The 14,491-nt window shown below is 41.0% G+C and overlaps 1 protein-coding gene across 5 annotated transcripts; it reads right to left on the bottom strand.

Annotated features, from left to right (window-relative positions):
• Positions 1–201: 201 nt before the first annotated feature.
• Positions 202–12,532, bottom strand: tsku (tsukushi small leucine rich proteoglycan homolog). Of its 5 annotated transcripts, XM_079677865.1 has the most exons (4): positions 12,276–12,532; positions 11,680–11,843; positions 3,503–3,814; positions 202–2,910 (listed from the first exon to the last, which is right to left on the bottom strand). In XM_079677865.1, exons 2-4 carry the CDS (start codon positions 11,707–11,709, stop codon positions 2,170–2,172), a joined length of 1,083 nt encoding a protein of 360 aa, XP_079533991.1. In that variant the 5' UTR covers positions 11,710–11,843; positions 12,276–12,532; the 3' UTR covers positions 202–2,169. The 5 variants fall into 5 exon arrangements, with proteins under 5 accessions (XP_079533991.1, XP_079533992.1, XP_079533993.1 ...); XM_079677866.1 differs by lacking the exon at positions 11,680–11,843; XM_079677867.1 differs by lacking the exons at positions 11,680–11,843; positions 12,276–12,532 and adding an exon at positions 7,991–8,108.
• Positions 12,533–14,491: the final 1,959 nt, after the last annotated feature.

Here is a 14,491-nt window from a genome sequence, read left to right as displayed (position 1 = left end):
TCGGGTTTAAGTTAATTTATCCATTTAAGCGACACACCCTGACATGAGGCTAAGAAAACAAACCACACACGGAGCGGCAAAACAGGCTCTCGACCACAATATTAAATAAAATGTTGACGCTGACATGTGAGTTTCTGCTCCTTCCCTTACGCACCAAAGAATAGTTAAGTTTATTACATCACACAGAAGAAACCGCAGTCATTTAAAGTGTGAGAAGAGTCAATTTATTACACACAAGATTCATTTATATATAAAGTTATATACAACATAGTTACATACATATAAATATAAACTTCTACACCAAGACTGGGCTCTTCTGACTTTCATTTAACCAACTGAAAGGGTGGATGTCCTTTAAAACCAAAACACTAAAGCCCCAAGCTTTTCACAGATTGCTGACATTCAAAACCCCTAATATGCAGTCTTGAGGCTGTTCGTCCTCTTATGTCCACAGAAAAACCACAGGAATGCTAAGGTGAAGTTACACGTAACAGCAAGGTGCAGCTTGGTGTTTTACCATTACCTATTGAGAGAACTTTGATTTACTTCATTGGTCAAATTAGTTTGCAAACACGCGTTTTGTTCCACTGGAGAATGATTTGCCAGCAGGTCAAAATAAACTGCCGGTCAACATGGTCACGGCCTGTTCGCTGCCCGTTGTGTAACGTGTAAGACAAACAGAACAGTGGGTCAAAGGCTGCACAGGCCTAATTTCTAAAGGCCACCAAACTTAAGAGTCCTTATGAAGGTAAGTTGTCCAAACATAAAGGACAGGAGGTCAGATTCAAATAATGAAATGGTCGTAACAAGAAAAGATCTTTGCCCTCATCACTTACAGAAGATGGTGTAAGTTCCCCACCCAGACCGAGCTTAATAAAGAACTATGGTACTTGGATTGTACAGATTGACATTTTTGGGACATATATATAATAAAATAATGTATAATATGCGCATTAGCTGTCTTGATTAGTTAGATCTGAAGATTCACAACAATTTCATGTATGTGTGTTAAGTATAAAGCCACAGCCAGAAGCTAAGTTTAGCATTAAGAATGGAAACAGGGGAGAACAGCTTATGTGGTTACGTCTAAAAATTACATTTATTAAAAAAACAGGTTAAATTAAATGTCTTTGATCTGTCAACAACTGAAACATAAAAAAACATGTTGCAGTTCAATGGGGAATTCCAGAAGACTACAGGAAGTCACTGCAAGTCCAATAAATAGTACCTTCGTACAACCGCTGTTTTCACATTTCGTTTTTCGTATTGATTTAACAAACAAGTTATTTAGTGAGCTTAAGAAGTTCTTTGGACAGAGCCAGGCTAGCTGTTTCCCTCTGTTTCCAGGCTTTGTGCTAAGTTAAGCTAGCATGCTGTTGGCTATATTGCTTCATATTGGACCAACTAATATCAGAATCTTCTCACCTAGCGCTCGGCTATTAAACAAATCCCCACATTTCCCAAAATGTCTAACTATCCCTTTAAACATTTCAATAAAGCATCACATTCAAAGTCAAATAAAATGATCTTAGTGGTCAAGAATCAGTGTGGATATGATGAGCAATGCACAGAAGGTTTTGTATTACACTGCATGTATGTGCATTTTAAGAAAACATCACAACTGGTTTGAGTGCAAAAAATTCTTAATATGGTCCCACTTTAAATGAATTACATAACAAACAGTATGAACATTACTCAAAAAGCTGGATTTATGAACAATTATCTACCAGTTCAGGCTAAATGTAAAGGTTGAAAGAAACAGATCAGTTTTTTGTGTGTTTTATGTCGTTTTTTCTGAAAGGTACAGCATTTTTTATACTTCTGTCAAGAGTTTGTGTAGGCTACTTGAAACCTTTAAGACATATTTCAAAAGCTCACCTTGGAACAGAGATAATTAAGTGAGAGTAACAAAAAAGTGTTTTGCATATCAGAGCAGATAAGGCACGGCTCTCGCTTTAGGATTGTACTGGCGTGGTTAGACTCTCAGAAGGTGGTTGTACGACGTGTTGTCCAACCATGCTAGAAATCTTAAGTGTTAATGGTTATATCCAACGTCAGAAAGCTGTTGGTGTGAGGGGGGTTTCTGAAGCTATTCGACCACTTGCCAAGCACTTCTGATGGACTATACTGGCCCCTTTAAGGGTTGGTCCATTTCCACAGGCACTGTTCCTACAACATGACGCCCTCCACATTACAGCTGAGCACCTCGTTGTGTTGGACCTGTCCCAGCTGCCGGTGGAACTGTCCCTGTTTCTGTGTCCTCCAGCATTGGATGCTCCGCCCTAATGTGATACTCTTAATGCTGGGCAGGTGTGTCAGCATGTTGTTTGGCAAGGACGCCACAGCAGAGCCAGATAAATTCAGCTCCAGCAGGGAGTCCAGTCCGCTGAAAACTGCGGGGCTTAAAGTCTTGAGCTTGGGGTTGTTTGAGAGATCCAGTACTTGCAGGCTTAGGAGGCCCGTGAAGCTGTTTGGCATGATCTCTTGAAGGTCCTGGAGGCCACTGATGGATAAATAAACTAGATTTTTCAGCTGAGCAAAAGCTCCCTCCTTGATCTGTGTGATGGGGTTACCATCCAGATTGAGGTACCTCAGCGGAAGTCCTGCCAGCGCCGGTACGCTCAGCAGCCGGTTTGCTGACAGATTCAAGGTTTGAATGTGCAGCTCTCTCCCACGCAAAGCCGTGGAGACTGACACAAGCCTGTTGTGAGACAGATCCACGCTGACAGGCTCACCATTTACTTTGGTGGCAAAGACGTCCATGTCAAACTCTTGGAAGCTGTTGTGGCTGAGGTCAACTTCAGCCAATGGGAGGCCGGAGAAACAGCCGAGAGAGAGGCTCTGCAGGTTGTTGTGGCTCAGATCCAGAGTGTCCAGGTAACGCAGCTTGGACAGAACATTGGCTGTTATCTGAAAATGTGAAGGCAAGATAGAGAGAAAGAGAAAAGAAACCGTAAAACATTGGCCAGGTACATTTTTCAGATGTGAAGATACATTGAAATAACTTGTTCAACTTTTGTCAGTGCTGTGTAGATAGGCAAGTCTATGCGGGACACAATACACACAAATGTATTAAAAAATCCCAAAATATGAATCCGTAATCATTCTTTTTACACTTTTTTTACTCCACTACCCATATCTGGCTTAATTGCTGCTAAGACCTTCACTGTTGAGCTGCTTACTTTGTCTCTCTGCCATTGGGTGCTTGATATTTATATTAAGTAAGGTTTAACACTGTTTCCCTGAAAACTGATGCAGCTAAAAAACACTGTAAATGAGAGGTAAGAGTGAACCACAACAATAAATACAATATATATCTAAAGTTAGCTAACACTTGCTAGCATTTGCCAGAGGCTGTGTCCAAATATACCACACCGTAGCTCAAAAAGCCCATATTTGATTGATTATAAATGACAATTTTCATTTGTATAAATACAAACGTGTCGTTAAAATCAAAGGAAACATAACCTCATGATGTACTAGAGCTCCTTTAAACACTGACCGTTGTTATAAGGTTGCTGCTGAGGTCCAAGCTAACGAGGGTGGTGTAGCCTGGACCGGACAACATGGTGTCGGTGAGCGGGCCCATGGTGTTGGAGGACAGGTCCAGGTGGGAGGTGTCCAGTGGGATGGGGATTGGCATGGTGGTCCCGGGTCCCAGGCCCCGACAGTCCACCCTGGTCAAGCTAAAGCTGTCGAACAGGCCGAAGCTTTCCACCTCACAGTGGCAGCCGTGGTGGCAGTTCTTGACGTTGCTGGACTGGACGGAGGCCAGCAGCGACAGGCCAAGGCAAAGGAGGAGTGCCATTATGCTCTGGAAAAGAGAAAACATAAATATTAACATAACTTTTTAACATGTCAGTTAGAAAGGTTTTGTAGTTGTTAGGGCTGAATGATTTGGAAAGAATCACTCATTTTGACTGACATTTCAATTTAGAGGGATTGATTGGTTTTGCATCCTTATCCCCATCATCATTAAAAATATATTAAAATGATTATGGTGTGATCTTCTTAAGAGTATCTGTAGGAGACACATTTTTTGTTTACTTTGTAGAACACTAGTTGGCTCGGATATCTTTGCAAGCACCACAATACTGCATTATGTACTTTCTACTGCTATAGTTTTCTAACTATTCTGTGGCTTTTGTGTTCTGATCTGGACATATTTGTTACACCCGATTGCCATTTTTGACGGAAGCTTTGGTTTTCTACCCTGCTTCACCTGCCATTGTAGCCCACCTGCTAACGCTGCTCCATCCATCAAATAACCAGCCCCATTCTTCGCCCTGCCCCTACCTGTGGGCCCTGACTCTGGTTCTTTAAACCTCCCGCTCCTGCCGGTGTTCCGGATTAACTGGTCCCCTCGTTAACTGGTTTCCCGATCAACTGGTTTCCCGATCAACTGGGGTGATTTTTGATCGCTTCTTCTGTCGTTTACATACATCTTTTGGTATATTTGGCTCGGTAGGAAGACTTTGATGCACATTCAGTACCAGTGTGTGAGGTTGTGGTTACGATGGAGATATCCGGACGCGAACAACGGGGACTACAAAAAGAAAAACGAGTTGACTGGGGATGTCTGTTCAAAACATTGCGAGCTCCAATAAATCATTTAAACCAGCTATTGTTGCCAGACTTATTACTGAATATCGTTCTTAATGTGATACCAAGTCCATCTGAGACCTGTTTACACTTTCAGACAGCCTCCAAGTGAAGCGTACGTTGTTTACTCAGAGTTTGAAAGCAGCGTGGAAGTCTTCAGCTGTGAACTGTAAACCGTGATCCTCTCAGGTAAACATCCGCCCAGGGAAAAATGGGATCCGCCCAGGTTAAACTGTGTTACGACTTCTGTGGCTATCTACCAGCGATCATGTTAAATATGAAAGACTACACACACACATTTATCCCTTTATAAAAACAATATTCTGCAGCACTCATCCAGATAAGATGTGACTGTTAACTCGTTTTGCAAAGATAGCAGCAGAAATGTCATTGCTGCATGTGCAGGGATACTTAGACTTTTTAAAATGCTGATGGGTCATTAATGTTGGTCTCGGCAAACAATATTAGGAATCCTCTATTCAAACATAATATTCATTGTCCATCGACATGAAAATAACAAAAAAGTTAATGCTGGACTCAAACCCGAGTCCCAACAGCAAACATCACTCGGGCCATGCGCGTTACTGGTGCGTCACGGATCTACACAAAGTATTACACCACCACATTTAAATGTTTTGGATGAACCATGTTAAAAAGTTCCAGAAAGATTCCTGACTGCTCCTCCCCAGCGCCGCCTCTCCCAGTTCAACCTGGTTACCCCACTTGAAATACTCCATCTGATCGGTTCCTCAAATCCCACAACCTGCTCCCTTGACCCTCTACCCACTCTTCTCCTGAAGTCCTGCCTCCCTGTCCTCTGCCCCTATCTTGCTAACCTTTTCAACTCCTCGCTGTCCCATGGAACCGTCCCCTCTGCCTTCAAAACTGCTGCCGTTACTCCAATCCTCAAAAAACCTGGTCTTGATCCCTCCTCCCTCACTAATTACCGCCCCATCTCCAACCTACCATTCCTCTCAAAAACTCTTGAACGCATTGTAGCCAAACAAATTCACTGCCATCTCCAAACCAACCAGCTTTATGAACCCCTTCAGTCTGGATTTCGTCCTCACCACAGTACAGAAACTGCACTCGTCAAAGTCCTCAATGACCTCCTCACCTCTGCTGACACTGGTTCCCTCAATATTCTCATCCTCCTCAACCTGAGTGCAGCCTTCGATACCGTGAGCCACAACATCCTGCTCACCTGACTCAGGGACATTGGTATTGAAGGTATTGCACTCAGGATGGCTCCAGTCCTACCTCACTGAACGATCCCACTTCATCTCCCTCCCCAACCACTCCTCTGCCACAGCTTCAGTCACCCAAGGCGTTCCTCAAGGATCAGTACTTGGCCCCCTCCTCTTCATCATTTACATCCTGCCCCTCGGTCAGATACTCCGCGACTTCAACCTGGATTTCCACTGCTATGCTGATGACACTCAGATCTACCTCAGCACCAAATCCCTCCATAACCCACCCCTTACCCACATCGATTCGTGTCTGACAGCTATTAAAACTTGGATGCAACATAACCTCCTCAAACTGAACAGCAACAAAACAGAACTCCTCCTAATTGGCTCCAAATCCACCCTCAGCAAGGTCACTAACATAACACTCACCATCGATGGCACCATTGTTTCCCCCTCCAATCAGGCACGCAACCTTGGCGTAATCTTTGACCCCACCCTCTCCTTCGAACCTCACATCCGCCAAACAGTCAAAACCTCATTTTTCCATCTCCGCAATATTGCAAAAATCCTACCCTCTCTCACCCGCCCCGCAGCCAAATGACTAATCCATGCCTTCATTTCCTCCCGCCTTGACTACTGTAACTCACTTCTTTACGGCATCAGCACTACATCCCTCAACAGACTCCAACGGGTTCAAAATGCAGCTGCACGTCTCCTCACGCATACCAAATCATGGCATCACATCAGCCCAGTCCTCAAAGAGCTCCACTGGCTTCCTGTCTCCCATCGCATCAACTACAAAATTCTGGTCCTCACCTACAAAGCTCTCCACCATTTGGCCCCCCCTTATCTCACAAACCTTCTCACTCCTTATCAACCCCCACGTTCCCTCAGATCCGCCGCAGCCGGACCCCTATCCATTCCCACATCCACACTCTGCAGCTTTGGGGACAGAGCCTTCTCAGTAGCAGCTCCTAGGCTCTGGAATTCCCTCCCCCAAGATCTCCGTGACTCTGAGTCCCTCACAGTCTTTCAGTCCCGCCTCAAAACACATCTTTTCAACTCTGTCTACCCATAAGCCCCCCTACCTCTCAATAACTTCCTCTTGACTGCCTTTTTATTTTTTTATTTTACTATACTTACTTGTGTGCCTGTCCTTGTTTGTCTACCCTCCCTCATAGTGTAAAGCGTCTTTGAGTTGTGAAAAGCGCTATATAAATAAAAGGCATTATTAGTATTATAATACTGAATACAGAACGATATTTTACAACATTTTTAGCCTTTAACAATATTGAGCTTCCACAATTTGGAAAATGTACTAGAACATATTGCAATTTTGATAAAAGTTTGATTAATTGAGCAGCCCTAGTCTTTATCATGTTCAAATTTGCTTCCAAGCTGCGATCACCATCTGTGAAAGCCCCCCAATCAGCAGATTAGATCAGTACGCCTTGTCCAAACTCTCCCAGAACACCTTGTTGGTGGTTTCAGAATAAGAAGAGCTGTTCCTGCTCAAATGCCATCTCCTAGGTATTTGTTCATCTTTGTGATAAGACTTTTATCCGTGCTACTTGAGTAGCCCCAATTCCCCTCCTTCTTGGCTTCCCAACGGATGCGTCCTCATTTCTTTGATCAAGGAGTTCATTTGCACTTTCTAAGTTTACTCAATGGAATGAGTATGCATGGTTGTAAATCAAAGCCCTTAACATATAGAATCACTGTTCTATCTTAAAATTAGGAAAAAATTCTTTTGCCCACTTTATGAGCACATTCTCTAAGCCTCAGATGCATTTAGACAAAAAAACTAAGAAATAATCCAAAAATATAATAGCCCTGCATCTGAAATAATATCATACGGGAAAGCCAAAAAGAAAGAAAACAAAGCTTGCACATTCAAAATATATGGATCAATAATGTGTAAGATTAATCAAAAATGCATAGTGCAGTTAAAAGCACAGATATATGATTAGTGAAATAAATATAAAAGCCCTGCATCTGAAAAAGAAAAAAAAGCATACGGAAAGCCTCAAAATGAAAAAAAGGTAACAAAGCCTGCCTATTGAAAAATATGCATCAATAATTTGTAAGATTGATTTAAAATACATAAAGAAGAGAGGTAAATGAAATTTGTACAAATAACGATAAGTGAATTAATAAAATTCAACACATATTTTTTATTTAAAACCAGAGAAAAATACCTTTTTTTAGGTGTTGCCGTTGCTGTTGTCCCTCTATGTGTAAATAAGAGCTGAATAGAGCTTACCCAGTTCAAGTTAAGCAACGTGCACACACACACACACACCCACATGCACACACACACACACACACACACACACACACACACACACACACACACACACACACACACACACACACACACACACACACACACACACACACACACACACACACACACACACACACACACAACGCTGATATAAGCATGGAAATTGGACAGAGGTTAAGAGTTACGTAACAGGTAGAAATGAACAGTCATGATCAAGTGGTCGAGGCGTCACACAGCAAAGCGAGTTAAAGATACAACACAGAGTTTTACAGCATATGTCCCATAATGCAATGCTCCTAGCACTTGTTCACAACTTAAGTATTTTTTCACAATCAAATTCTGCCTCCAAGGCAATTACTTGTTCATATGTAAAAAGTAAAATAACAATGCTTTCTTATCGTTGAACCGACATTTATTTTTCATTCTGTCTCATTTTGGGGTATGCAGTGAGATTGTACTCAGGCTGTTATCAGGTATATCTAACAGGGGTTAGGGTTATTCATCTTGGCTTGTGTAAGAGGATGAGGTTACATAGCTGCATAGTGGGTCAACATATGCAGGCTGATTACTGTGGCTCAAAGTCTTTTAGTCTGAGCTGATCACCTCTGTGTCGTGTTTCTTTTGTGTTGACCCCTGAACCCGACTACTGCTAACTACTTGTAACTAGGATTGGAAAATTCCGGCAATTTTCAAAGATGGAAACTTTCCATGGGAATGAACGGGAATTTTCAAAATTGAAGGTTGGCTCTTCATTGGGAACTTAAATATAGTTGGGGAAAGTATATTTTAGCATAATCTTGACTAAAACAAACAGATGCCATTCAAGTATACTTGAATATCCATGCCATAGCACACTGCTTACTGCATGGCTATTGAGACCACACCCCCTCCATTCCTCCATCACATGCACAGATGAGTCATATTTAACTTAACATTCCTGTTTTCGTTCTTCAATGAACATTTAATTGTTCAATTAAATAATTAAAAGTTGTTCTGTTCTATTTTGAGTGAGTCTCTCCAGCTTCAGGTTTTGACGAAACATGAGCAGCCAAGTTTTATGACTGTCAAATTGAGCTGAGTACACAAATCTCTCACTCACTGAACAGAATTTAACAAGCTTTTTTTCTGGTTGAGTTCCTCAGAAGCTAAATACTCCGCCCACAGAATAAACCACTCGTAAAAGGACAGAGGTCAAACCGTGATGAATGAATTCTCTATGTTTATCGCAGCATAATGTGTCGATACATGTTTTTCAAATTTACAGTTAAACGGCTCAACTCTTCTTGTGTATGTATGACATCATTAGCTGTTGTGAAATACGATAATAAAAGGTCCTTCCCCGTCTTCTCTGCAATTACAAGTTTTGTCTCCCCTCAAGCAAACTACAGGCTTCAAAGGGATCAGCCTTGTTAGGAAACCACAGAGGCAATATGCAGACTAAACATGGGAAACTGCCAGTAAAACAGAGCGATTATACGTTCTTTACGTCTACCACACTGGCCTTCAGCCGCTCGTCACCTCTGTGTGGTTTTGTGGCCACATTTGTCTGGACCGCCTTCTCTTTCCTGCATCATTTGCTCCATCTGTTGCCTCGGCGTGGATTGTGAACTCTCCGCACCAGGTGTTCCTCTCGACCTCTCGCCAATAAATGTCAGCTAACAGCAAACTGCTGCTGCCTTCAAATCATACACATTCTAACTACTGCAATTACCCAAAAGGCAACGGCAGTTCGAGCTGCAAACCCTCTGAGTGGACAATTGGCAAATGCATGTGAGATATCACGCCCCAACACCTTCTCACTTTCAGAGGTCTTTTGGCACCTCATAACCTGGCATCCTGCTGTTCTCAGAGGATCATCGGCCATTAGCTCTTATTTTATTTTCTTTCCCGCAGCAGTGATTACTTTGCATGGTGTGTTTTCTTTTACAAAAGGATAATTTCCTGGCAAATGCAAGCAGACTTTTGCCCAACTCGCCTACTGTGATAATCCAATTACCATAGTTTGGTATCAGTGTAGAGACAAAATCCTTTAGTGTGTCAAAAGCCATTACAATACAGCACTTTTACTTACTCATACATACTTATCTAATGTCTTGACAAGATGTTTTGCCAGCTTGAATTTCTTTATCTAAATGTGTGCAAAGAAGTAATAAACTGCACATTTATGGCAGTGTAAATCTTCAAAATATCAACTTAGTTCTCCTAATAAACACATTTCTGTATTTTCAAACAGCACTGATCCTTCAATTTATAAAATCCTCCTGTTGTTTATTATTCATGTTATTGAGACCCCTAAATTAAAATCTTAACGCTAAAACTATCACATTTACAAAATGGATGCCGTACTAATCCTGTTAAGCCAAATGAATGCACAACAATGAGGGGGAAGCGTGAGTCTAAGAAACTGATGGTGCACCAATGGGACGCCTACAGTTACAGTGAATAAATCGGTTCACAAGAAAGGAGACTGATCAAATGTATCAGAGTAAATCCAAGCAAAGTTAGAAGAGACAGTATTACAGAAAGTGGTAAAAGATTCACTGAAGGTGCAGCTAACAGCATGGCCAGAGTCTAATTACCACTTTTGTCAATGAGACAGTGTAATGTACTGAAATAAGATAACTACCCAGTCGAGTGATCCTTGGCAAGAAGGTGCCCAGACTTGTTGTTATGTGTAAAAAGGCCTATGTCTTTTTGGTCATTTTGGATATATTCCCCAACTGAATCAAGCCTGTACCAGTTATGACAACACATTGGTGTATCTGTTCCTATCATTTGACCCAATAAGACATTTTATATTGAAGTATTCTAACTTAATAGAGTAGTATAAATTGGCCAAAACTTTTAAGGACTATGTGTTTTTCCTCTGGGAATGTATATGTACCATTTCATGCTACTTTGGCTTTAGTTTAATTAAGATCTTACATAAACAAAACCTGCGAGAAGTATGTTACAAATTAAACTATGTGTATTACAAAGTAGCTTAATTTATTTCATCATTAATCCATTAATTAGTATTACTAATAATCCAATAATCCAAAATATAATGATATAACAAAAATAGGGTCTTTCTGAAACTAGTGTTTTAACTTTTGAAAATAAAGTTGTTTGCTACTTATACTTAGTAATACCTATTTAAATAATACTTTACCTTTTATCATTGTAGTATTGCTACTTAAAAACAAGTAACATACATCATTATTCTACCAATGTTTCCAGTGGTGGAATAAAACTTCTACATCACTTTACTTTAGAAAACAATGGTTGTATTTTTTACTCACTACATTTATCTGACAGCCTTAGTTTAATACTAAGCTTATGGCCAATATAACATATACATCTTTTTAAAAAACATTGGTTATAGGTTAAGATATCTAGCAGAATTATACACATTAATTAAATGCAGGACTTTAACTGGTAACAGAGTGTTTTTTAAGATTTAGTATTTTCTACTTTTACTGAGTAGCCTACCCCCACTAACTCATAGGTCCATCAGAAGGACCTTTTCCATGAAACCCTAGTTAAATTCTTCTTTTTGCAGTTTAACAGTCTGCCTCCAGCTGATTTTCAGACTACCACATCATAAAAAGCGTGACTAACCGTGACCGATGTGTCCTGCCCTTTGTGCATTACCACGCTGCACCGCTGCCCTGGGACGTCAACCAGGAGGCGGGCCGGTGTACTCTCACTGCATGGGCACCTCCGCAGATCAAATTTCTTGCAGCTGTACGTGGCAAACCCCGGAGGACTCCACTGCAGCCTTTCTGGATAAAATACCCCAAACAAGTAGCCTATCACATGTGTATCTATGAGTACTTATACTATAACAACTTTAACGTCTACCCCGCCCCTCTTGGCTGTCAATCACAGCTCCACATGTCACCACTATGGGCATAGGACCGCAAGAGTTTGCACACTTCGTAACGTTTCTTTCTCCGTGTGTGAATAATTTGCGGTTAACGATATGGTCAGTCCAGAACTATGGGACACCATGCAGGGGCGGTTTCTTAAAACCAAGAGGCAACCGTGAAACCTGATCTGACCACAGCTCTGTGTCCGAAACTATTGTAACACTGCTGATAGACGAAGAGTTAACAAAGCCACTTTCTCACAAACAGGGAAAGAAACTTGTGAAAAATATAAAAAAAATAGCTTTTTCATTACTTTTCTATACCGAGAAAGTTACGTGGACTTACTTTGGTGCCTTTCCTCCAGACAGTCCGCTTCTCGGCCGTTTTTTCACTTCACCGCTCCCATTTTCCAGACCCCCGCAGGGCTACCGTCCCGCCGGTTGCAGTGTGCCCGCTGCTCGGCATGAGCTCTGCCGATCCCTCCTGTGTCTGCCCGTCACAATACACTGTCAGGAGCTGGAAAACACTGGGACACACTCGTCTGTTCCCATCCCATAAAGTCTTGACTTGCTTCGGGCTCATTTTACCATCATCAAGCCCCCCCAGCGTCCAAATTAAGACCACTTCCTGTTGATGCTTTCCAAAATAAAATGGTACAAATGCAGCAATAGCGTATTGATACAAATGCTTTGGTTCTATTCAATCACATTTGTATTGTTACCTCGGCTACCGTTGCCAGGGTGCTTTTGATGTCAGGTCAGGATATTGACAATATTGTTATGTAGGCAACAACAATACATTCATATTACATAATCATTACATTGTGAAAGGTTTGATGATATCCATCAGTTTCGTTCATACCGTGATTTATCATTGAATACAATTATTAGCCAGGCTGTTTGTAGTTGCTCTGTTGTAGCTATCAACTTGCGCAATGACGTTTGACACAATTGTGTTTTGATGGTCATACCAATAAACATTGATGTAATGTAACTACATACTCAATAACTAATACTTTTTAGTTCTTGAGTAGCCTATGTAGGTAGCCTACTTGTACTTTATTCTATAATGTTCACATGATGCTACTTTCTACTTTTTACTCCACTACATGTATTTACCTATTAAGTTACAAGTCATTTAGCAGATTTAGTTTAATACAACATATACATTTACACATATATTATCATATGTTATTATAAGTTAAGCTACCCAGTAGCGCCTATATAAAGCAGAGCAAATAAACCAAAGCTGCAACAGTGAAGCGATGAGCACATCAATCAATAATCAAATCATATTTTTTGTTTATTTTTTCAATTTGTCACACACACGTAACTTTAAATAATATGCACTGAAACAAACAATATGTTCTCAAGGCAGTAAAGTCATTTAGATATTGAGCTCCGTCCTTAACCAATGTTACGCTTTTACTTTGAAGGCCAACACGTCCAACTTCCGGTGTTTGACTGTATTTCCGACGCTGCTTCTCCATCCGCCCTCTAGTGGAGAGACACTGCAAACAAACCCACATGAGAAGGAAATCTGACATTCAGCCTTGCACAACAAGGCGGCGGTTTGTTTCTATTGGCCTCAACACACATTTTGATGAAACTGATTAAAAAGATAATGTGAACGGAAACGCAGACTTTTCCTGTTGCTACCCTCTGAAAGGTTATTTTACACGAGGGAACTTTTAATATGGTGGAAACCTTTGTTAAGACAGACCCTTCAGATTAATGAAAAATAATTGATTATATAGTGCTTATAGTTTCACTATTATGATGTGTTATGAGGATAACATTGTTTGTAATTAGTTTGTAATAAGAAATAATTTCAAACACTATTCTAGTTTTCTACACAGGAGAGACAATCTATAGGAACACATTATGTTATTGTCACATGCCAAAACTAATCTGTGGAGACATTTCGCTGCTTCCTGTTACAAGAGATAATCTAATAAATTCTCTAGAAGGGCCAAAAATACAGAGGTCAAGTGATGAGTTATGGTGAACATCTGTTGCTGCTCACACAGCACAAAGGGGCCTCGGCTCTTAATTTGAACCCTCATTTTGCTTTCCTCGTGAGAGCATGACAGCATCATTGCACACACCCATTGAAGGCTCAATACACACAAATTCACTAATATTTGCACTCTCAGCGGTACATGCATTGTTCTTCTAAAAAGCGTTAAAAAACATTTGATATAAAAGAATACAGACCATGATCATTTTGTTCCCTAAAAAAAGGCATGTCACACACTGAGCTGTGATAGAAAGAGGAACCTATTTTGACATGTCATTTGTTTTTAGACGTGTAGCAACTTGTATTCACACTCACATACACACACACACACACACACACACACACACACACACACACACACACACACACACACACACACACACACACACACACACACACACACACAGCTGACACACATACTATTGCATGAGTGTCTGGGATTCTTCAAGCCTGTAAAGATAAGATAGGGGCACAGGCAGAGAGATTGCAGAACAGAACCTTTGAAAGAAGCATGTGAAAGAGAAACCTGATATATGATGAGG

The sequence above is a fragment of the Notothenia rossii genome (assembly GCF_949606895.1).
Source record: "Notothenia rossii genome assembly, chromosome: 4".
Lineage (NCBI taxonomy): Eukaryota > Metazoa > Chordata > Actinopteri > Perciformes > Nototheniidae > Notothenia > Notothenia rossii.
This window is presented reverse-complemented; position numbering and strand designations above follow the sequence as displayed.